General features: G+C 40.4%; 1 protein-coding gene across 1 annotated transcript in view; it reads left to right on the forward strand.

Annotated features, from left to right (window-relative positions):
• The window catches only part of dpp10 (dipeptidyl peptidase like 10), a 114,267-nt gene that overhangs the window by 77,605 nt on the left and 11,239 nt on the right, over positions 1-25,423 (forward strand). The window contains exons 7-15 of the mRNA XM_008298324.1: positions 7,392-7,512; positions 9,668-9,822; positions 12,789-12,886; positions 13,663-13,786; positions 16,342-16,380; positions 18,600-18,707; positions 20,658-20,749; positions 21,249-21,296; positions 21,914-22,035. Of these exons, the coding sequence (XP_008296546.1) occupies positions 7,392-7,512; positions 9,668-9,822; positions 12,789-12,886; positions 13,663-13,786; positions 16,342-16,380; positions 18,600-18,707; positions 20,658-20,749; positions 21,249-21,296; positions 21,914-22,035 (907 nt within the window). The remainder of the gene's footprint in view (positions 1-7,391; positions 7,513-9,667; positions 9,823-12,788; positions 12,887-13,662; positions 13,787-16,341; positions 16,381-18,599; positions 18,708-20,657; positions 20,750-21,248; positions 21,297-21,913; positions 22,036-25,423) is intronic.

Consider the following 25,423-nt stretch of genomic DNA (forward strand, 5'->3'; position numbering starts at 1 on the left):
CACTTCTCATGTACATCTTCAAAACAAAAGTCAGTGTTTTTGGTAACTATCACCACACTCTGTATAAAATCCACGACAATGATGGTTCTCTAAGTTGACCCAAACCCTGATCTCTTTACCCTTCCAAGCTGGTTTCAGAAGCAACCCCAAGATGAAAAACATCTGTGATATATTTCCCTGCAGCTGGTATAGGGTCGCTACTTTGGGAGACACTCGTAGATTGTACAAGGAATAGAAATAAACAACCTATACGGTTGTATATTGTGCAAGAAACAACTCATTGAACCTGAAAAAAGTTGCAAACATTTGTAGTTTTTGCCATCAATTGGAGAAAACATGGTTAATCCAGACAGACTGATTTAAGGGCTCAGCTGTGTTAAGAGTAGAAATCCATTGTGCAGTGAGTTGACTACATCAAGGATAGATTTGTTTCTGTTCCCCAGAACTTTAATGACACCACAGAGCCCTAGAATGGTTTATCACGATCCTTGTTTTGTGGGTGTTCTGCTTTACAAGGCTGACAAACTGTGTTTGAACCCTACAGTCTGTCGCCTCCTGCTGCTTTTCAGGTGGATCTTTAAAATTGCTGCCCAATGTCTGTCCAGAGCACTGATCCAGGACACATCCGGCCTGTCCCATCAGTCACACCCATGAGCAGGATTCCCACTACTAATCAGAAAGAGATTAAAACTTTTGTGTGGCTGACGGGATTAGCCTTTTTCAAACACGAGTGTTATTTTAGGAAGCTTTGTGATAGATTCCTCAGATATTATGCCATTTTGGAGCACCACGTTGGATTTTTCTTTTAATCTCTGTCATGCGGGTGCTGATATGAGACAAACGGCTCCGTGGCCAATTTGTGCTCATTTGAATTTGCACCTCATTGTCAGCTGGAACAAGAGAAGCTGTCACGTAGCCTGTGTTCGAACAAACTGCCCTAGAAAAGTGTTTTTCAACATTTGTTTTACGTCTTTGGAGCCATTTTGAGAAAGTCACAGAGTGGTAGACTTGGCTGTCCAGATGGCTAAAATGGAGGTTCTACTGAGTCCTACTATGACAAATGTTGTTTTTCACAATATTCATGTTCACTTTGTTTTGATACACTGTTGGCCATAAAGTTGGAATAAAATGTTGTTTTTTTTTTTGTTGTTGTTGTTTTTACCTCTTCCCATTAAATAATTGTGACAATGCAATTTATTCTTGATAGATAAAGTGTATATCTTCTCAAAACTTTATTGATATCACAGTATACATACTATATATATCACGGTAAAAATTAAACCACAATTAACTGTGTATTCAGACTTAAACAAAATAGCGGGTAGATTGGGGGGGATTAAAGTTTTTGTTTCAACCTTTCAACCTTGGCCAGTTTAACAGGAAACACATATTCGAGGAGATTTCCTGCATTAGAATGTCCAATATTACTCTTTCAAATGTCACTAATATTGAGTATGGCCACCCCTGACATGGATCAATGCATTAAGACATGGTGGCATACTGTCCACCAGCTTGGTGGTGGAGTCAATGTTCAGGGCGTCCCACTCTTTGGTCAGATCCAAAAGTCAAAATTGGTTTCACCTGGTAACTGGGACTCAGTGTGTAATCACTGCAGTATTAGAAGTGATTACTGATGAGTATAAATAGAAATAACAAGAGGAATGTGCCTCAAAACAAACAGTATTCAAACTTTATGGGCAACAGTGTAGTTGTGTAGTTGGGAATGCAGCTTACCGACCACCACCTTAACCCACCAACGGGTGTTTCATGAGCCTTATTGTCTTTTGTTCCAGGGAGGTTTGGGAGCTGGACCCCCCTGAGGTGGTGAACTCGGTTCTGCAGTACGCTGCCTGGGGAGTGCAGGGCCAACAACTGGTGAGAACACATGAGAGAAGCATTTCACATCCTCAACTGCACTACACCACTTTAACAGTAGTTTTATTGGCTTTCCGGTTTAGTGAAGATTAAGACATTCAGTTCCACACAAACAGGCTGAAGGTAGCAGTACATAAGTAACGGTAAAAGCATGTTCTTTTCAATGGTGAAAGCTTTTCACTGACATTTCATTGGCGATTACTGTACAACCCTGGAATGTGAACACACAAAATAAGCAGCAAATAGATATAAGATATGTTTTGGGGCCTTTGGTAAAGCAGGACATGGAATCATGTGTTCCTCTATCTGGTGTAGCCTTCAACTCCAGTGTTTTTGTTGCTGAGACGGCCAATAAACAGCCAATTCAGAATATCTACGGCCTAAATAAAGTGCTGTATATTGAAGGCCTTGCTATTGTGGAGCCTGCAGAATAGGAATGTATCTTCAGCTCCAGGCCCGTGGATGACATTGTGCTACATGTACACAGATACCAGATGTCATGGCACTTCTCAACACGCTTGGAGCTCTGTTTGTGTTTCTGTACGAGACACACCTGTCAAAAAAAAATAAAAAAAAGAAAAGTTTATCTTTTCCGCTGTGCTCGTAATTTAGAATTTCCCCGTCTATTCGTAATGTGCTCAGGTTCACATTTTCGAGGAACCCTAATTAAATGCTAATTTTCCTCCATCATACCTTTTTTTTCTTTTTTATCTATCTGCAGCAGACAGATGGGGAGGCTGTTTTGTTGACAGCTAAAAGGCTTAAAAAGCATAGTAGAGCCGCTATGTCCATGTTTGCAAATTTCAGCGAGGAATATTTGCGCATAAATCAAATGCGACTCCATTAGGAAGTCATTACGCCGATAAGGAGGTGAGAGCCAGACAGATGTGAAGGTTCTCTCGCTCTCGAGTGGCGTACGCAGCATCATTAGCCCAAAGTGCATCTTTGGAAACAATGACATACATGTGTTTTGCTGTAACAGGATGTAAGCGAGCCTCATAGCAATTCTTTGGGAATTTGCGTATTCTCATTAGGAGGATGCCTGAGAGTTATGAATAGAATATGAATTAGGGGGTGTCCATTCATCACCACACAGTCTTAAGGAGGGCATTGGACGCACACAGTGACACCAAATAACAGCATAATGACTTTTCACAGTTTACGAAGTTGTAATTCAGCGCTCTTTGACGTGCTCTAATGCCGTTTGTTGATTTAAAGGATAATTTAACACGGTGAATGATGATACCTTCTTCGAAATGATGACTAGTTCGTAATTCTTGCAAGTTCCAGCATGATTCTTTCTAATTTGCAGCGTACTTATTGGTACTATTTGGTTCTAGATATAGTAAATCCCAGTATATACATATAGACACAAGGGAACATGATGAGAAGTTCTGGAATAACAACACTATATTGAAGGTATTTTACTGTCACTGAGCGAAATAGCTGAAAGTCACTGTATAGACTGCAATTATCTCAACACTTGTGACCAGAACGTTGCTTTTTTTAAAAAAAAAAAACAATAAAAACCTTACCTTTTGACAAAAATTATTGCAAAAAAAAATTTGTAAAAGAACAAAAAAAACAAAACAAAATAAAGCAGAGATATAAACCAAACTGCAGTGATTATACTCTGGCTAGTTAGGGCTAGCTTGTGAGCTAGCAACTTGCGCACCTTTTCCTGTTTAAAAATCTGCTGTGGTGCTTCAAAATGTTTTGCTTTTTTCACACAACAACACAAAGAATGCCGAAAATTCAGACTGAAGACTAATAAATGAAAACTAAATTGGCTAGCCTCGTTTAAATGCTTACTAGCACACCTTGCAGATTAGCAGCAACTGCTGTTAGCGTAGCCGCTGACTGGCAAAAATCCCTTGATGTCATATGATTAAACTAAAATACACTCAAGATGTATTTATTTAGCCTGACGAACAAGCTTAGTAAAGTTAGTCAGCTAGTAGCAAAGGCAAAAAAAGGTAGCATAACATTAGTTTCGCATTACTTTCTTAAATTTCATATGAAATCTGAGATAGTGTAAAAGGTTTAAATTAATGTTTTGCAATTTATATAGCCTACTCTCTGACTTTATAATATATTCAGTACAGTATTTGTAGGGGATTTAGGAAGACTGAGGTGTTCAAGCTTTCTATGGATCGACACTGTTGTTATAAAGCACAGCAAGTGGAAAACTTTCTTTTATAAGGGCTCTACAGTGAATTGACAACCAGGACAGTCCATCAGAGACAGGTGTCGAAGATGATAGCCTTGATTTAACCGCTCTGAAACTGTGAGTCATAAATGCCAAAACCACGTGCAATAAATCCACAGAACAGCTCAGCAAGGTCTCTTAATGAAGACGGTCTCTTCACTAGCAAGCACTGATTGTGAATGCTTGTTTGTGACCCTGTGGGTGGCTTTCAAGGATGTGTCATGTTAGAATGGGTACCTGATAGTTAAAAAAACAGAAAAACATACAGTGCAAGTTCATTCCAAATGCCAGATTGCAGCTTAGTGGGTCATTCTGTAGTGCACACCGTAATAACAGAGCAGGCACATGTTAGACTATCATTTCCCACATTGTTACCCTTGTAAAGTACAAGCTTTGATGGTGCGCTGTATAATTTAAGTTACACTTTATAGTGGAAAGACTTACGTTGCGGGTTACAGGTTTGTAATGTAGAGCATCACTAACGACTCAAGCTGTTTGCATTTTCACTAACCTGTAGTTACAGTCATTGCACCGAGGTTCTTAAGTTTTTAAAGCACAGATTGATTATAATTCCTACATTCATGTACTCCGACATATTCAGACTTTTTATGAGATCTATTAACATACTGAAAAATTCTAAATAACCCCGTTGTTACCCTTCAAGCACTGGATAAGGCTGTGGTGAAAGCTACTTTGATTTAGAACAAGTTTGTAGGTTTTACTTAAAGTAGCGCCATCTGTGGATAATAAACTCAATTCTTGTGATGGACACGATAAAGCACATAAGTCATTTAGATTTTGTTTTGACGCTATCTGAATTTCCTCTTTCCAAAGCCCACATCTCTGAAACACGCTCCAATTTGTTGAAACCTGCAGCTATAGAACATCAACCGGCTAATTATTTCACTTCACAGTTGAAATAATAAGCCCTTACATTTTAGAAGAGAACCTCCCTCTTGCAGATGGTGCATTTGAACTGTGTCTGCGATTAAGCGATCATTTCTCTGAAGCTTTTAGCACATTGCACAGACCGCCTTCTGGACTGATGTTATCTTGATGTCTTCCAGCCAGACAGCAGAAGGCTCTGCTGACTGTGAGGTTATGTCAGTACATCATGAGGCCGTTTGCTAATGAATTTTTATGTGAGATCACATGAGGCCACAGAGTTCCAGCTCTTGGGAAAGGCTAAAAAGAGATTCATATTCAATCTGGTCTGCGTTACTTTGAGAGAGGGACTTTTTGGTGTTTGTTTGACAAGTTGGATTTTTTTACTTTGCAATTCTGACAGATATGTTGGTAGATTTATCCTCAGGGAAAAGGTTGGGAACATCCTTCCTATAGTGAATAATGTCAGCGGAGTTCAGTGCAGCATCCACCTCATCTGTTTATAGAATCCTGTACAGATTTCATTTGTTTGCATTATTTGTACGGTGGGTACTGCTGCTTATATAAAGTGCTGGAGTTGTTCCACACAGCAGTATATGCGCAGAGAAAAGTTTTAAATATTCATACATGCATTTCCTGCTGCTTATCAGAGTTGTGGTGGCAGCAGACTAAGCAAAGCAGTCCAAATGTTCCTTTCCTCAGCAACATTTTTCCAGTTCGTCCTGGAAGCTTTTTCTAGCACCTCTTGGAAAACGTCTTCCTTCAGAGGTCTTCTGGGCAACTGGTAGGAGGTCAGCACAAGGAGGTGTCCTATGATTGGACCACCTCAAGTGGTTCCTTTGAACATGAAAGAGCAGTGGATCTACTCTGAGCTCCCCCCTGGATGTTCCTTACTCTTCAGCCCAGGCACCCAACAGGGGAAACTCAATTTGGTGACTTGTATTCACGATCTCAAACAATCCCAGTCTTGTCGATGCCAGTGTGTTACAAATCCAGCAGCATCAGGGAAGATGGTCTTTTAAAGGCCAGTTACATCAAGATGGCTTTTTTAGAAATAGGCATAATGGTTGGAAAGCTCACCAGTAACATCTAACATTTGCGGCTCCACTGAGTCTGAAAAATCAACCAAACATCCAATCCTCAGTAAGACGCTTTAGGTCTGTCTTCTTTAATGTTGCCTTTAGCCACTCCCCTGTCAAAAAAGACACTTGGCCATTATGGCTAGGCCAGTGGACCATTTATTCATAAAGTTTTTACTAGTCCTATACGTCTCTTTAGCCGCCCTCTTGTTGTGCCTGTCCGGGTGTTCTGAAGTGTGTCTTTTCTAGAACTAGGGCAGTGAACCCAGCCTCTGGGCCGAACAACTTTTCTGACAGAAACCCCAAGTTTGCATGCCACCTTCTTGGGGTCGTCCTTTACCCTCTGACATGACCCCACACTTTAGTTTTCCTGGCTGACATCTACAAATACAGTCTAATAACCTGAGGAACCAGCAGTGACTGCCTGTCGCCACTTCCTGTGGAGTTTGTTTTTGTTTTTGCAACAATCCAACCAATGAAAACTTAGTCAAAGACGACTAAGAAAAGAATTACGAAGACTTTTCATTGTCTGTTTGGACTGCTAATGGGCAGCTCTCTATTGTCTTGGCTGGGTGACAGACAAAGACAATGAAATTAGGTGTGCCGACGCCTTACTACAAAGACCAGTCATTGGTTTTCAAGGTAATCCAGTGATAGGCTGTGCATACATATGCAAATTTGGCAAAAACAGGCAAAGCTCAAGTTTATGGCATCATTATATGTCGTGTTCATATCCCAGGAAAAAAAAAAAAAAAAAACATCTTGAAGTTGTAAAGCCAAACCAGCATGGATGTCTTCTTAATTCAATTAAGACAAAGAATAACGCAGAAAAAAATCAAGAGTCACACTGCCTCGGTTCATACACAGTGTGATGAGAACCCATGGCCATACAGGCAAAAATAAAAACTGATTAAGAAATGAAAGGGAAGGTTTGACAGGCTTGCAGCTGTCTACATTTTTCTGAGGGAGTGCCAAGATGGCAGACTTTGAAAACCCCTACAGTTAGATTTTTCTGGTTTGAAGATTTGAAGTTATTGTTGAGCTGTTTGGAAGAGTAACCGGTTTACTTCCACAAATACAGTTCACAGTACATTAGAGTTAATCACTTGGCTTACCAGCACCGCCTTGCACCTCTAATCCTAAAAGGATTGTTTGGATGCTTAAGCAGATACTGTGCGTATTTAATATACTAATTGTTAATCCAGTGTGCTGCAGCCCAAAATCTGGCACAAACTTGATCAATTTCAGAGTCATGCACCGGTTTCCTTCTTCCTCCAGCATGTGTCAGATCTTTGCTGTACCATCTCACATTGAAGTCGTGACTGTGTGCTTTCTCTCTACAGATCTACATATTTGAAAATAACATCTACTACCAATCTGACGTCAAGAGTAACTCCCTCAGGCTAACATCCTCAGGAAAGGAAGGGGTCATCTTCAACGGGATCGCTGACTGGCTCTATGAAGGTACGCATCGGCTCGTTCTCGAGAGCAAAACTTTCTTTCTTTTCTTTGACAATCCGAGTGACTAACAGAAACTTGATGCCAGATAATGACTTGTTGAGAAACTGCTCTGCAACGGTGGGTTTTAAATATCGCGTAGGTACAAATGATCATATCTACGGCGGCTTAATTTCAAAGCTTCGACACACTGTCTCATTAAAGTGGAAAATGCTGGCGTTTAGCAACATTACTGCATTAAAGACAGTTATTAAATATTCATAATGTTTGTTCTAGTGCAGATATCTCCCCACTGGGGGGGTGAGGAGTTGTTTTATGTGCTTTAAGCAAACACACACTGCATACACTTTGGCCCGTCTCTCTGGAGAAAAGGCGATTATGTAAATCTTCTTTAAATCTAAAAAGGCAAGCGACCGCAGTAACCGCTGTGCTGTTTTGTCGTCTCTTTTTTTTAATGCTTGCTCTTAATTATATATGTAAAGTATAATAATGTAGCAATCAGTGTTGGCTGACCCTAAATTACAAGCTAATTTAACACCTTTTTAGCTCTCTTTTTTTCTAGTGTATGGTTATGTTTCAGTATTTAAAGTATGTTTGTTTGTGACCATCAGGACTTTATGTGAACCTTTATTTCCACTTGTGCTACAGATGTTAGCAACAGTCAGCTTTTTTATGGGTTGCTTGATTAATATTTTATTGTTGGGACAATATTGCTAAAGTAGAGCAATTTAACGAGTTGCCTTGTTTCTTTATGTGATTACATTTGACGTTCCTACCGCTGGCCACAGACCCTTTACATGTAGACACAGCAAGTTAAATTCAGATTTCAATTCGTATTTATTGGGGTTTCCTGCATTTGCACACAAAGGTTTCACACGTTGCATCACCCTCTGAGTGTATTTGTGAGGTCAAGCATTGTGGCTGATTTGACATGACAGTACAGCAGGACAGTACTGTTGTCCAAAGCCGCTCTATTTTCTCTAACAATCCTTTGCACCATACGAAAATACATACAGACATGGCATTGCTGTGTGGAATTCATAATAAAGTCTTCATAAGTCTTGTCAGCTCACTTGTCGGACCTCAAGTCCTGGGCTCAGGTGGTAGAGCGGGTTATCTACTAATTGCAAGGTTGGACTGTTCGATCCCCACCATCTCCACATCCAGCTCTACCTGTCTGAACCTGGTGGTCAACGAGTTCCTTCATTAAAGCCTCGGCACTGCAATAAAACAACAGGGCTGCCAGCTGAGAATTCTTGACTTATCTAAACAATACATTACTTAATTACAAAGTGTCTCCAGCCTGTTTTTATTGTCATCAACTTGAAAACTGTCTCCAAATGTCAAGCTGAGATGCAGGATTCAGAAGTTTCAGGTCCTTCAGGAGTTGGGAGTGGAGTGGACTGCATCTCTGATCAATACGTTTGTCTCTGAGGAGTTTTTCATCCGGCACCTCAGTTCCATCTTCATAATCCATGTCCAGGATGGCAGTGGAAGTAGCTCACCTGATCAAACCTATGAATCGATTCTCTCTCTAATTCTAGACAGAGTTCACAATGAAGAAAAAAAACATAATAATAAACGTAATCACATCTGATTATTACTGTGACATAACTGGTGAGGCACGCTTCTCTTGGTCACGCTTATGCTTGACAGATTTGTCCTGCTGGCTCACATTGCTTCTCACTACATGGTACCTGCTAAAGTCCATGTAGCACATTTTACAAAAAACAAGACTTGTTGCTCTTCATCCATCACAGGTAGCCATCTTTCTATTTGGTGATGTTGCACAAACTTTTTGCTTCTTTTCCCTCATACCCTCAGCTTCCATACTTGAATCCTTTTTCTGATTTTTCTTCCTCCTCTTCATTTTCTTCGTCTTTTTCCTGCTCCTCGATTGATCGAGATGTATACCGCCATCTGCTTCACCAGAGGGGCAATTAGCCCCGTGGTTTGCCTTTAGTCAACACTTGTTTTCTGTGTTTATTTCTTTTTTAGAAAGATTAAAAATGTGAGATTTAAGAAGAATAAAAACGCCAGAATTCCTTGAGAAATGGGAGAGTTGACTGGGATCCTGTGCTGTATTATCTTGACTTATAAGATGGTAAAATGTGTCTAAAGATTGATTTCAGTAAACAGTTTAATGTCTCTCTTTGAACAGAGGAGATCCTCCATACCCATGTGGCTCACTGGTGGTCTCCTGATGGAGAGAGGCTGGCCTTCCTGGTCCTTAATGACACTCTGGTGCCCAACATGGCTTTACCTCGCTTCACTGGAATGACATACCCCAAAGGAAAGCAGTACCCCTACCCCAAGGTAACCATTATGTAGGAGACATTCATCTCATAATATCACCGGAAAAATTACTTCTTTTTTCTTTTTTTTTTCTTACAGTCATGAGATGAGGAGATTGATACCACTTTTGATTATTATTCAGTGCTAACCAATCCAGTGTCAGAAAACACCTAAAAAAATCTCTTAAGATAAGAGTTCTTGTCATATTTTATTGCTTTTTCTGTACACTAACAGAAATGATTAAAAAAAAGATGGGTTTGAGAATTACCTTACCATTTTGTTACAGATAACAGCGAGCCACTTGAACTTCTGTCACCTCAATCTGTTGTTTAGTGAAACAATTAAACAATTAAGACGCAAAGTATTCACTCATGACTTTTGACATTATTTAAAGGTGTGTTTTTTGTTTTTGTTTTTTGTTCTTTAGACCAAGTAAAAGAAAATGAACAACTAATGTGCTGATTGTTCAATATTCTTAATTAAAGAAAAGCCAAAAGCAAGTAACAGGCAACAACATTTGACTGGTGAAAGTTAATCACATTTTTGCTCTAAATGTGTTAAATGTGATCGATCACAGCTTTCCATGAGCTCACATAATGTCACTCCTCATCATTATTAGTATGATATAATCTATGATACTCGTAGATATGAGCATTTAGTTACTGTTGATACCTGAAAGGAAAGCTAACTGTCATTTTTGTTGTTTGATTGTATTACAAATGTCAGACTTCTTTCAATTATCTTCATTTATACATTCAATATAAACTGGGGCTCCTTCACCATGACTTACTGCACCAGTGCCACCTTCAGCTTGTCTGTATTTAAGGTTGGGTGTTTCTCATCTTCCTCTTGACAAAACCACACGTGGGCTTCTGGTCAGGTGAGTTGTTGGCCAATCAAGCACAGTGATACCATGGTCAGCAAACCATTTGGTACTCAGGTGCTAAGTGCTGCTGGGAAATCTTCCATGAAGGTTGTCAGCAGATGGAGGCATGAAGCGCTCTAAAATCTCCTGGTAGACGCTGCGTTGGCTTTGGATTTCATTAAACACGGTGGACCAACACCAGCACCCAAATTCACCAGAGACGGTGGAAACTTCACAATGGACTTCAAACACTTTGGATTCTAGGACCTTGATTTCCAAATAAAAGGCAACTTTTACTTTGAACCACGGAGCAGGAGTCCAGTTCTGTTTCTCCGTAGCCCACATAAGAAGCTTCTGATGCCGTCTCTGGTTAAGGAGTGATTTTGACATTAGGACTGCCATAGCTGTAGCTCCTTTCCTGAAGTAGTCTGTGTTTGGTGACTTCTTGATGCATCAGTCTACTGCTTGTGAAGTTGTCCCAGGTTCTTGAATCGACTTTTCTTCACAGTCCTCTTAAGGCTACGGTCATCTCTCTTACTTTTCCTACCACACTCTTACCGGCCAACTCACCTGACCTGAACCCATCAAGAAAATGATGAGAAACACCTGAACCAAAATACAGACGAGCTGGAGGCTGCTGTCAGAACAACTTTTCATTTGGAAACATGGTAGCACTTTATAATATATAACTAGTTAATAGATCATTTGTAAACTGTTAATTAGTGAGTTATTAACCACTTGTTAAGTGTTTGTTAATAGTTTGTTGATGATTTATAACGATGCCTTATAGATAGTTAATAAACCATTTACAAACTGTTAGTTAATGAGTTATAAATGACTTGTTCACTGTATATTAATGATTTACAGCCAAAATGTGACTTAATGTAGTAGTTAAGTATTCGTTATAAGCTTATGTATGTTATTGAGACGTTATTCTAAAGTTGCAACTATTCCTCATTTACCAGCAGTTAATAAATGAGGAAGAGTTGCAACTTTAGAGTAACGTCCCAATAACATATATAAACTATTAACTGATACTTAACAAGTCATTAGTAAGTAATTCACTAATGGCTTGTTCATGATCTATGAATGGTTTATAAGGTGTGGCTGTAAATCATTAATATACAGTTAACAAGTCATTTATAATTCATTAACATACAGTTTGTAAATGGTATATTAACTATCTATAAGACATTGTTATAAATCATCAACAAACTATTAACAAACACTTAACAAGTGGTTAATAACTCACTAATTAACAGTTTACAAATGATCTATTAACTAGTTATAACGGATAGTTATTATAAAGTGTTACCGGAAACATTTTGAATGCAGGGCTTTTACTTGCCCATTTACTTTTCCTCTCACTGTATTGTTAATGGCACAGTTTTACATAGAAATTTGCAAAGCAAGTACACCATAAGGTAGACAGAGATCCAGTTTCTCCACTGACAGCAGGATCTCTTGAACAGAATACAGTGATCATATACTCCATAACCCAGTTTCCACATAGTACATGGCTAGCTGCAGCAGCTTCACCCATTGCTGACTGAAAGCAACACCTGTTCTCCCTTTATGGTTGTGTCTGTAGGCTGTCCCTGTGCATGTCATTACTCAAACACAGGAAATCAAAGTGCTGTAGAATGAGGTGGTGTGAAAAAGATTAGCCCACAGAGTCCCAAATTGTCTCCTAGAATTAATTTAAAATCATACAGTGCTGACATCTCACGGCGTTATATTGTTCTTCTGTATGCAGAACAATGTTCCAATGAAAGCACTGACTGAATGCAAATACCCCCTCTTTGCCTTTGCAATTTACAATTGCTTCAATGAAGTGTTTCCCCAATGCGTTATGTTTTATCAGCAGTCTTTTTTATGTTTGCTGTTTAGTATGACAGACAAACCTCCTAACAGTCCCCGCATAACAACACATGCATAATTGTCCGACTGCATGTGTATTTAAAAGGTTTTTTAAAAGGGGGCCGCTCTCAATGAATTATTCATCCCAAATCACTCAATTTTGCAGCACTTTATAAGTTGCCATTTTGGATAGTGTTGCATAAAGTATTTTCGGCGAGGTGAGGCTTCTGTCTAACGTCTGGACTGTCGGTTCTGCACGCAGGCCGGCCAACCCAACCCGGCGGTGAAGCTCTATGTAGTCAATCTTTACGGGCCGACGCACACGCTGGAGCTCATGCCTCCGGAGACGCTCAAGCTGCGGTGAGAGGAGTTGCATTTTCTCTGTCAGACTTTTGCATCCTTTTGCTGCTGCTGTGCCACTTAAAGAGACACTTTTGACATTTGAAACTCCAGATGATCATTTTTCCCTCGCTCGACACTTGGCACCTTTAATTGGGAAATGGTGCACACTGCGGCTTGCTGTGCCCCTGCATTGCAGCTGCTCTGAGTATAACTCATTCTTTTATTGAGGATAGCTAATAAATTAAAGAATAAACAGTGACTAACTAGTCTCACAATAAAATCAGTGAGGTTGGTTTATGATTATAATTATTATTGTTGTAGTTATTTCACAACCAAGCAGGTGCACGTTAGAGATGTTGCATCCCTGTGTGCCACCACTCAATCTGATTGGTTTAGAAGAAGGTTTCATCTTGTGCCACCATGAAAGGACTGTGAGGATGAGAAATAACTAAAGAAATGTAGCACCATGACAAAAATGTAACTTGGTACAGCTAAAGGAACCATTTTTCTACTCTTATTTCTTACTTAACCATTTGTAAAACCAGGTTCTACATCCATTCACGTTCTCTTCTGGCTTACATAACAACCTTCACATTATTTCTTTCCACAATATGTAATTTTCCCTTTGTGTAAATCTACTATTCACTAGCCTGGAACACTTTCCTTTAAAAAAAAGAATGTATATCATGCAAAGTAATTAATGTGGCTCTTGGACTCTGGGTCTGGGTTATTGTGGACATTCACATAAGCAGTGTAGTTAAAATGTTTGTTTGTTTTTTTATATATATGTATAGGGAACATTATGTGACTATGGTGAAGTGGATCAGCAAGACCAAGACATCTGTAAGGTGGATGAACCGAGCCCAGAACATCTCCATCCTGACTGTGTGCGACACCACCACCGGAGCCTGCGTCACGGTCTGTGTGTTTGTGTTTCTGTATGTATGTGTGTGTGTGTGTGTGTGTGTGTGTGTGTGTGTGTGTGTGTGAGAGAGGGAGTCGGAGATGGTAACAGAAATGTGCCCTTGAGTAGTAAAGCAGCATGAAATCTTTAAAAGCATCCCTCCTTGCTTTGTGTTTACGTGGAAACTGTACCGTCTGATCTGGAATTCTATCGCCGGCTTACGAAACACAAAAAAGGGGAGATTTTATTAGCTGCTGGGTGCTACATAATACTCCACATTCATGTGAAGCGGAGTAGTTTTTGTAAAACTTTTAGCGAGGTGCTTTCACCAAGGTGTCTGTTTGATCAAACTCCAGCTCTTTCATCTTCTTTCCAAGGTAACACGGCACTTGTTTTTTTTTTTTTTTTCCCTGAATCGGAGCCCTTGTCGTTTAAAATCATTATCCTCTTTATGTGCACTAATTGATTTCTATCTGCTTTGTTGCTGTGAGTTGAAGAGGATCTAAGCAAGAATGGAACAAGGAGTGGTGACATCTTTTATTCATGTTCAAGAGAAAGTATTCACCTTTTCACCAGTTTTGCAGATAAACATTATCGGCACTGCGCGGGCACAGAATTTATTAAAAGTCGTAGGTGAGGTGCTGAAGTTTTCAATGATGATCGTCTAAAAAAGTTTTTATTTCATATTTTGGATGAGGCCCGTTTGTTTCAAATTGGATCAATGTCCAGCAGCTTTGAAAAATAATTGGACGGCACTTTATTAAATCAACGTTGCATAATTGTGCTGAACACCACATGTCTCGGGCAAAAACTCGTTGTTGATCATCTGTGTGGAGGATGTTCAGTCTGGAGCTCGTGTTGCAGGTTGGAGCTAGTAAGGCCCTTCTGTTATAGAACGATATCACAAGTAGAAATATTATTAAATGTATAATTTATTCTAGCGCAGGTTGTTCCGGATGTTTACAAATGGAAGACGGGCTTTAAAAACTCAAGTTAGAATTATATATTTAATCATTGTGTTTTCAAACAGGGGGCTGCACGGTGGCTCGGTGGTTAGCACCGTCGCCTCGCAGCAAGGTCGCCGGTTTGCGTCCCAGTGAGGACACCCAGGGTCTTTCTGTGTGGAGTTTGCATGTTCTCCCCGTGCAGCGTGGGTTCTCTCCAGGTTCTCCGGCTTCCGCCCACACAGTCCAAAAACATGTTGAGGTTAATTGGTGATTCTAAATTGTCCGTAGGTGTGAATGTGAGTGTGCTTGGTTGTCTGTCTCTAAGTGTAGCCCTGTGATAGACTGGTGACCTGTCCAGGGTGTCCCCTGCCTTCACCCTAAGTCAGCTGGGATAGACTCCAGCCCCCCATGACCCTAGTGAGGATTAAGCTGTGTAGATAATGGATGGATGGATGGATTTTCAAACAGAAAAGGCATATGTACCACTGTCTTACTCAGCTTTGGTTCAGGTATAATACTCTAACCATGAAGAACAGAACTACAATCTTTAGCTAACTGATATTTTAGCATTGTGGCTCCGTTCCAGTGGGGTTTCCAGGCCTATAGAGGTGTTTTTGTGATGTAAACTCCATAAACTAATTAGCTAGTACACCACATTAGCATTTGCAGCTAACAGACACACATTTTAATCCATTCTGTACAATTACTGGTTTTGAAAAGGGCTCAAAGAATACAACAGTATTTTTTTATTTTTTTTATTTTTGGCCAAGTTTCACTCTTATTATGCTCCCTACACATTGACATGTAGAGAAATCAGAGGCTGTAACTTCTATAAATAAGTCCAGTTTTCCAGTTATGGCTAAACTCGTGATGAATAAAAGCTAAATTGTGTTGGGTTTGGTGAACAACACTGCGTCCAGGTTCCTGAAGTGTTGCAAAACAGAAAAAGTTTGAAAACCACTGTGTTAAGCTAACTATTTGGCTTCGGTTAAGCCTCGCTGATATCGCGGCACATCTGCTAGATTCAAATCCTTCCACATTCTCTCCGCATTTTGGACGACACGGAGCGGCGTTAACCCCGCAGTTGAACCGCGGGACTCAACAGGCCGCTCTCCAGCTCTGTGGTTCCTGATTTGGTGTGATTTGCACGAACAAACACGTCGCTCAGCCAAGAGGCAGCTTAGCTCAGGCCTGGACACGGCGCCCAGAATCCCCCTGCCAAAACTCTGGCTCCTGCTCATGCATATTGGTTTGAAATGGGGGGAGGCTTCAGACTGGGAATGGTGTCCCCAGTGGCGTGTTAAAATAAACAGCAAAATAAAGGGTTTCCGTTATGTGACAGATGATTCTGTCTGGAAAACGAGCCACTGAAGCTCCATTCCAAAAAAATAAGTTTTTACACAAAATGAAAAATGCATCACTTTTCTAAATGTTTTTGCTGACATGAAAGAAAAAGAATTTTGGGAACCAATGTGATTACACCACATCTCCAATACTGCCCTGCTCTTTGCAATTTTTGAAGCCGTGGTGTACCAGATAGAAGCACAGGCAGCACCAGGAAAGAAAAGCTGTGAGGGTGAATTCACACACAGGCTGACACTTTGCTCTGACATGTTTTTCAGAGGCACGAAGAAAGCTCCGAGCTGTGGCTTTCCAAGCAGGTAAAGTTCTCTCCATTCTTTGTACCGTGGCCTTTCACCAATTATTTTGAAAAGCATGTTCTGTAATACTACCTGATGACATGTCCTCCTCAGCAGCCTTTCAATTATGTGACAGAGCGTACAACTTCTTACTCATCTCTGCGTATTTGTGTGGACGCGCCGAGCTGTATTCATCCCAGAAACACGATGACTGATGATGCAAACGCAGGGCGAGCAGCAGCAAGGACTCTTGAATCACTCTCCTCAGCAGCCTTTTTCTGCTGCTCGCCCTCTGACTTCATCATGTTGAAGTGTACATGACAAGCTGAGAGAAAAAAAAAATCAATAAGGCAGCCGTTTGAGTTATTGTATAGCTCATCCAAACATATTTTCGCTTTACAGAGAATGTATAATTAACCTTTCCTCATCAAGATCTGATCAGCGTCCTCTGTGCTTGCCTTAGAGCCATGGACGCTCAGTAACCCAGCGCTCAATACAACCCAACAAGGCCAAAACACCACATTCCAGCTCCATTTGATGAAGTGAAATAATTATGAACTATTATTTCTCTGAGTTCAGAATGAAACACTCTCTCCTTGGATGTATTTATTTCTTCTCAAGAAGCGAGCGCTGTCTACTCTGAGCTACCCAAGCGTTGGTCGAGGCAGGATTTGATCATATGGCCCTGAGGCCGTACAGTCTTGGCACGCAAAACCGCCGCCTGTCTTTGTTAAGGTGGTAATCTGAAAGATGCTCATTTACTGACTGTGAGGTTGTGTCAGTTCAAAGAGAGCGCCTCTACTAACTAAGCACTTCCTATCGTTGGCCAGCTTCAGTAGTTCTGATTTGTCAATTATGGAAAAATAGCAGAATCACAATGGAAAGTATATAGAAGTAGAAGAGGTTGGAGGTGACTTCAGGCTGGTTTTAAATGCCACAAAGCTTACTGAGGCCCTGTTTACACGCAGCAAAAATGGTGATACTTCAATGGGCCTTTGGTTTACATGCAAACGAAGCTACAAGTCACAGGAAACAATCGTATCTGAAAACTGAAGATTCGGAAAAACTCTGTCTTTACGTTTGCATGTAAACAGGAGGAGACGGAGTTTGACGTCACAGTATACGACAAAATCAGCATCATATGTGTGCGACCATGTTTACAGTTTGGCTACTGGGATAGAAAGTCAATATCTTCATGTATTTTACTTGTTTCGTACTCTAACACCACATTTAGGAGGAGCTCCACTTCTCAAACGACTCTCATGCCATTATCATTGAAGTAACAGGAAGTAATTTGTGCCATTCGTTGTGTTTTTTCCAGGATTCTGATTGGCTAGCATGGCTTTAAGCTTCTCATTACACTGCCCCCTATAGGTCTGGCAGCTCATAAAAGCTCTTAACGACGTGTTTATGCTGATTTGTGTAAAGATTTTTTTGACAACGATCTGTTATTTTTGAAAACGTAGATCCGTTTTTGTAAATACCCAGCTACGTGTAAACGTGGCCTCAATCTCTGATGTTTGTGGGGATGGAGTTTCACTTCCCCACATCCTAAACTGAGACAACAGATTGACCAAAAGCTGTCCTTCTGAACCGCGTCACCCAAACACCTCTAGTAGATGCACACCACGTAGAAGCGTTAACGAGATTAAAAGAGTCTTTAAGCTCTACCTGCAGCGTACCACAGGACTTCTGCTGTAAATCTGAATTCCCTAAACCCAGTTTCAGAGAACTCTAAGGACATCACTACAACAGGGTTATTTTGAGGGGATTGTAATAAAGCTCCACCGGAGTCACAGAGGACGGTACAGTCGAGCTGTACTTGTGAAGATATATTGCTCATTGTCTTACTTAGAGTTTCAGATAGAGGTAAATGGTGCTTCTTTTTTCTGCTGGTCATACTCATTTTCCTTCCTGGAAATGACTCACACAGTCACATAGCAGTTTCATCAGTAACAAAATTTTGTCATATGAAATCATTGCAGAGTGCTACTCTCAGGCTAAAAAAGTGGTTTGACGGTGGAGGCCATTTGCACACAGTTTTTATCCACTTGTTCACGCTGTTGACTGTCCGTATAGGCCTTTGAGAACAGGATGCTTCAGCAAGCTTATGTTATAGATGAATAGACATCTGATGTAGTTGAAGAAGCATCAGTGTCCTGAATTAGACAGGCACATGTTACTTCATCTATAGTTTTGTAATATATGTCATGGAACTGATGTGTCTTTGCTTTCTACAGAACCAAGAACCCGTGTTCTCCAAAGACGGCAACAGATTCTTCCTCACTGTTCCGGTCAAACAAGGAGGCCGTGGAGAGTTCCATCACATCGCCATGTTCACTGCTCAGGTGAAGAGGAAGTTATAGTGAACTTACTCTTAAGTTAGAGCTCGTATAGTCACGTTAATCCTGTTCAGGACGTTTGGGGTCTTTTGGACCCCAGGCCAATTGGTTTAGGTGACAGGTATTGTTTTTTATTTTTGAAGATTTTTTTAAAATATAAAAAGAGGGACATGTGTCATGCATTTGGAACCAAAAATATGTCACCTTATCAGAAAATTTATTTGACATAGTATAAAAGTCTGTAATGAATACCAACAATTACTTTGCACATATTATTTCTTGGAGTCCAGTTGACCCTGAAAGACCTTCTACGTATGGCAACATGAAAGTCCTGAACAGGGTTAACATACCAGGGATTAAACTACAGCCCTATGTTTTGTTGTTGTTGTTGTTAAATATAGATGTGTAGCTGCTACGACCATGGTGATGCTTATTTGTGATGCTGTTGTAAAACCGTCAAAGTGTTGCCATAATCAAGAAACTGCTTTATGTCTCATACCTTATTTACAAATACCTTTTTTAATGATACTTACCTACAACCAACATAGACACAGAATCCGCCCCCCCAAAAACAACTATCCTCTTCAGTACAGACATCAAAACTGATCCATCTGCATCCAGAACTTTTAAAGCTTCATGCTAAATTTCAGTAATATTAGTAGAAAAAAACAGGATTAGTTTAGAAAAAAAAAAAAACATTTAAACCCATGCAGTATTGGTTATTGGAGAAATAAATCATGGCTGAGCCTGTTTAGTCTGTAATGGATTTGTCAGATCTGATAAATGTTTCTATAATTAAAAGCAACTGTATGGGTCAAGCATTAATATGCAAAGACGTTTTCATCTTCAAGTGATGAAATAGATTTTTTTTTTTTTTTTTTTTTTAAAGAAAAAAAAGGACTTTCAAATGACCTGTGTGGCTGTTATGGGTAAGATTTATGTTGGTGTTTTCTGATCCGCATCCCATAAACCCCCAATGTTTAGTCAAGGTAAAAAATAACTACCTGGCTGTTGTTTGGGGATTGTTTGAGGGTCATCCAGTCACACAGGCCTGGCTGCGACAAAGCCACCCAACTTTAGTCATCAACATCAGTCATGACCAGTAGCGGTTGGAGGTGTTGATCTTGTCTGACTGTCCCAAAACTGGTCTAAATAAGGACAACTGGTGAACCAGCCACAACACCCAAAGCTTAGGGATGTACTTCTGGAGTCAAGGCTGGATCCTGCAGCACACATTTCTGAATACCTTAATGCTAGCTATAATTGAAAGGTGTCAGAACACACTGAGCATGGTTCCTGTGTAGCTGTAGATTGGTCACAGTGGCCATGCTGACTCCTGGCCACCACCAACAGTGCCGACAATGAGCCAGTGAGCATTAATAGAAACATCTGACAATTTTCTCTGCGGTCCCTACTGTCCATTATGGCCTTTTTCTGACCCTACTGGTGGCTACTTTAATAGACGGTAATTGAAGTGCAGAGAAAAAAAAATGGATTATTGTGGTGTAGAAGTTGGATGAGCAGCTCCTGGGGCAGGTTGGACTTTGTCCTCTTCTGGGCCTTTTTCTTGAATGTTGAGTGTCCATCAGAGATCCTCAGAGTGGATCCCAGAAATCTGAAAGCTTCCAATAAGAAACTGTGTTGTTGGGTATGTTGAGGATGGCCACTGTAGGTGGTGAAGATTATGTTATTATTAGAATGCAATGGCGCCATATCTATACCTCAGTTTGCCTTTAGTTAAAACACTCCTGAAGACAGTTTGCGTTTTAATAAACATAATCCAACATTTTTTCTTTCACAGACAAATGTCATGACCAATGGTGTTGTTTTTCTGGTACAGACACTTTGAAATATGCAACATACAACTTCTTCCTGAGTGCACAGAATAAGAAGAGTTATTTCCTTAAGCTCAAATAAATGAACCTCTGTATATTCATCTTCTTTGGACTCTTACAGTTCAGAGCGGATCAGAATGAAGTCCGACATCTAACGTCGGGAAACTGGGAGGTGACCAAGATCATCGCCTACGATGAGAACACCGACAACCTGTGAGTCCAAGAAGCTGGAAACATCTTATACACATGAAAAAGAAGACAGGAAGTAAATACATATGAAATTTCACCTTGGATACCACGCGTAGCAGCGTGTGCATCCATTGAAATCAACAAAGGGCTGCAAGATGGCGCAGTTGGTTAGCACTGTTGTCTCGTAGCAAGAAGGTCGCCAGTTCGCGCCCCAGTGGGGACACTGGGATCTTTCTGCGTGGAGTTTGCATGTTCTCCCCGTGCCACCACCACCTGTGCAGCGTGGGTTCTCTCCGGGTTCTCCAGCTTCCTCCCACATGTCCAAAAACATGTTAATTGGTGATTGTAATGTCATGTGGGATAGGCTCCAGCCCCCCGCAACCCTAGTGAGGATTAAGCGGTGTATGGATAATGGATGGATGGATGGATGAAATCAACAAACAAAAAGAGAATAAAGAAGGTTCCGTACTTAGTTTTGCATGTCTGTTGCATAAATTAACTGCCTTTCATTTTCTTTTCACAGTTATTTTCTCAGCACAGAGGGTTCACCGCGAAGACGGCAACTTTTCAGGTTTGTGTCGTTATCGTCGAGCTTGTCATGCCGCCAAGTTTCTCTTTAATTGTTGACTCCTATTAAGATATTATCAGAGGATTCACATTATATCTCTGTTTGTTTTTAAGTAAATATCCTCACATGAAAGGCAGACACTGCTTTATTTTATGTATAAAATATCAGCAGCTAAAATCAACTCCCAAATGAATGAATTTATGCTGCAAACAAGTGCTGTCATTGTGATATAACTTGTGACAACCTCAAAAACTATTAAAAATGCACAACATAACCATATTGCTGTATTTGCTAAGCCAGCAAAGATTATTCAGAATCAATATATAACTTGATTATCAGCCAGTAGATGATATTTTCATTTCTGATTTGTCTGTCCAATATTTCCTCGACTACTTGTTAACTACTTGATCTATAAAATGAAAATTGTGACAAATGTACTTGATAGAGGTGCAGCAGACTGATATTTTATAGCTGGGTAGGAGTTATTGTTGGCTTTGGTCTCTTCAGGGGAACCATATGAAAAGGACAATGCCAGCATTACACATAATAGCTATTTTTTGCTGAAAAAGTTTTATTCACGTCGTCTTACCATATTATGTTTTATTCTTTTCTCTTCTCAGTGTGAAAACCGTGGGTCTGTTCCCGCGAAGGTGTTTGACATGCGAGCTAAATAAAGCTCACTGTCTATACTTCGACGCCGACATCAGCCCCACAAACCAGCACATTATCCTCCACTGTAAAGGTACACCGTCAAATTTTCCACTTTAAGGCTCTTCCAGTGTCCCCCGCTGTTAAATTCCCAGTCAAACGATAGTCAGAGTGTTGTTGGCTTCTATAACGTGACATATTTCCAAGTGAGTGGGGTGTAATTATGAGAATGATATTATAAAATTGTTCAGGGATTTGACTTTGTGGTTCACAAGTGGGTGCAATTTAGAAAACTACAGCAATTTGGAGCATGATACCACCTGCTATACAACGGCAAACAACAGTCGGCTTCCTCCCACGCCGTCTTTATCCGAGCTGCTAGATCAGGGATAAATGAATATATTTGACTGTAACCTCGCTTTTTACAAAGATGGAAAGTTTTATTAATATTATTTATTTATGTTTTCTCAGCTGAGATGCATCGAGTCTGCATTTTTTACAGCAAAGCCTGCAATTAATCATTGTCACACCAAATTCTGATGTATTTTGGATTTGGTTGGAAATAACATAAACAAGTGACAAGTAACTCTATGGTTTTTTTTTTCTCTAGAATTATTCAGGAGACTTAGAAAATGCAGCTTCTATGTCATTCTTAGCATCACTGGTAGTTTCTATTGTGTTCTAAATCAGGGGTTGGCAACCCGCGGCTCCGGAGCCACATGCGGCTCTTTTATCCCTCTGCTGTGGCTCCTTGTGACTTTGGAAAAAAATGAATATTTTAATTTAAATGTATTAGCTCGTTAGTTTTTAAAATGTAATTCTAAATTTGAAGATTTTTGTGAACTTGTAACATTAAAATAAAATGTGTTTAATTTTTTTGTTGCTCAAAATATGCGTCATAACCGCCGATGTGCAATACCCACCGGCATGCGCAGTGGTGCCACCTTGATGACGTTCTCGCTAAATCTGGCAACTTTCCAAATCCTCTTGGCGTTTTTTTTTTTTTTTTTTGTCAAAAATGACTAGCGATAAAGCTAGTGACTCTCTCTGGTGTTACTAGAGACTTTTCTGGTGTTTTGGAGACTCTTACATGAAAAGACATATCGTTCTGCAGCTACTGTCCTCAGCGAGCAGCGGTGCTGCCGTGAGCTCCTCCCATCCCAAAGCACTCACAGGCGGTCAGCAGTGTGGAGCAGCAGTCCCAGCTGCAGTCAGCAAGACAACCAGACCACATTTTTACTTTGCTGCAGGTGGATAATTTAAGATCAGCTTTTTATTTCATAATTTCAAGGATACGATATATGCAGTGTTTTCTTCATTTTAGATGTCAAAAGGGTTTTGCGACTCCCGGTGTTTTCTTTTCCGTGGGAAACGGGTCCAAATGGCTCTCTTGAGTGTTTAAGGTTGCCAGCCCCTGTTCTAAAGCATTCTAATATGTTGCAGTAGATGTGGCAGTTATCTAGTCAGCTACTAGTCAGTCGCAATGGCTAAAACCAAAGACCTCAGTGGACTTGATAGTGGGGTCCATGATGAGGAGAAAGCTGCACATTGTGGCTGCTCACAAGACCAGGAAATGCTACCAAAATCATATCCAAGTGTCATTAAGTTCCACCGGCAGAGTCAAACAGCATCTTTAAGGTCCTGGTGGAAAGCCACAGGTGCACAAGAATGGAAACGTGTAGGCCAAGAAGAACCCAAGGATCCCCACTAAGACCATCCGGATTAATCTTAGCAGTACTCGAATCAACGTCTCAAAACAAATGTTGGTTCCTTCCGACTGTCGCCAAGTGCCCGCTCAAAGGGAATCCAAAGTTTGGATTTGCCCATCTCTCTGTTTGAAACTTGTAAGGCCTTCACCTTGCTTCGTGAAAGTGCTGTGAGATGGCATATGTTGTGAACTACATCAATAAAACTGAACTGAATTGGTCTGCATGGACTGTGACCAATGAGTAGCATTCAACCCCAAGAACACCATCGTCAGACATGGTGGTGAAAATGTAATGATTTTTTTAGCGAGTAGACCAGACAACCTTGTCAACGTAAAAGTCTTTGTGGGAAAAGAGGATGACATTAAGATTCATAATGCAGTCTCAGAAAACCTTGTCCTTGGGCAGCAATGGATCTGGAAGTGGTCAAGAAATGGTTAACAGAAAACAATATCAACAAGTTGGAGCAACCAAACCAGAGTCCAGAGCTGATTTCAATGAATTGGTGGAGGAAACTGAATCCCAGAGTGACGGCAAGGAGGCCCTCCAACCTCAAAGACCTGCAGATTATCATAAAGAAGAGTGGAACAAAATCCCAGTGGAGACATACAGAACATGTATACAACTGTTTGCTTGCTGTGGTGGCAAATAAGGCTTTGCTGAGGATTACAGAGAGACAGTATGGAAAAGAAAACGCAATTGCTATTGTCTTTTTGGCACACTTTTTTAATGTAATTTTAGCCAGAAGAGGTCTGTTGGTCAAATAAAAATCAATCGACCAATCAAAGTTTGACATTGGGGCTTAACTGTGGCTATTGGGAGGGATGCTAGTTCCTCCACAACATATATGGTGCACCTGGATCATTGTGGCACCGAGTGCAGGAGTCATGGAAAACATTTTAACAATATACTGGAAAAGTAAAGTAGATTTCTTATCAAGGCAATTTTGGCTACCTTCCCAGAACATTCATTTCAAACACTTCAGTGGTTGTGCAGTTGTAATTGGCCAAACTCTGCTGTTAATGGTAGTATCAGTGAACCTGAGCAGCTCAACCACCTGAACATACAAGAACATCAAATCCAAACAGACTGGAGTGCTTGTTGGTAGCTTTTCCCTTTGAGTAAATATTGTCTTTCCAATTTAGGACAACACAACCGCAAACGGTGGCAGGTAGCAAATTATCTGGAACAAGGGATCGTACCATGTTTTATGTTCCTAATTCACCCGGTGTTTATTTATTAATGTGGCACATGCCAGGGTTTGCTCATTGTAATCTGTCACCCTCCAACTATTTAGTTTGAAATGAAACTCATAAGTTCCAAACGAGAGTCGTAAAATGAAACAATTAGCCACTCTATTGTGTATAATCGCTTTTAGGTGGTATTATTGGGCAACAAGTATATTATTTAATAGAGGGTAACTTATGTTGTTTGTGGTTTCAATTTATTTTCAGCAGATGAGAGTGCTTCATGCTCAGATGCATTTGGGCACTGGCGTGATGATTCATTGGACAATAACACTGTTCCCTTTCCCAAAAGCAATAAAAATAATGGAGAAGGCTTGTAGTCTTCAGGGGGCCAAGTTCACATAATCCAGACAAGCTTGTCCTGACACCTGTTTTCATCAGGAGCAGCACAAGCCTTTTAAGTCCACTCATAAAACGCTTCTGATTGGTTTACTGTTTTCGAGCAGGTACATTCGCGCGATGAAATCGTTTTTCTGCGTGACACGAGGAATGTAAAGGTCAGAGCTAATACAGCCTACCGACAGATAAG

This window comes from Stegastes partitus, unplaced genomic scaffold, assembly GCF_000690725.1.
Source record: "Stegastes partitus isolate 25-593 unplaced genomic scaffold, Stegastes_partitus-1.0.2 Scaffold1305, whole genome shotgun sequence".
Lineage (NCBI taxonomy): Eukaryota > Metazoa > Chordata > Actinopteri > Pomacentridae > Stegastes > Stegastes partitus.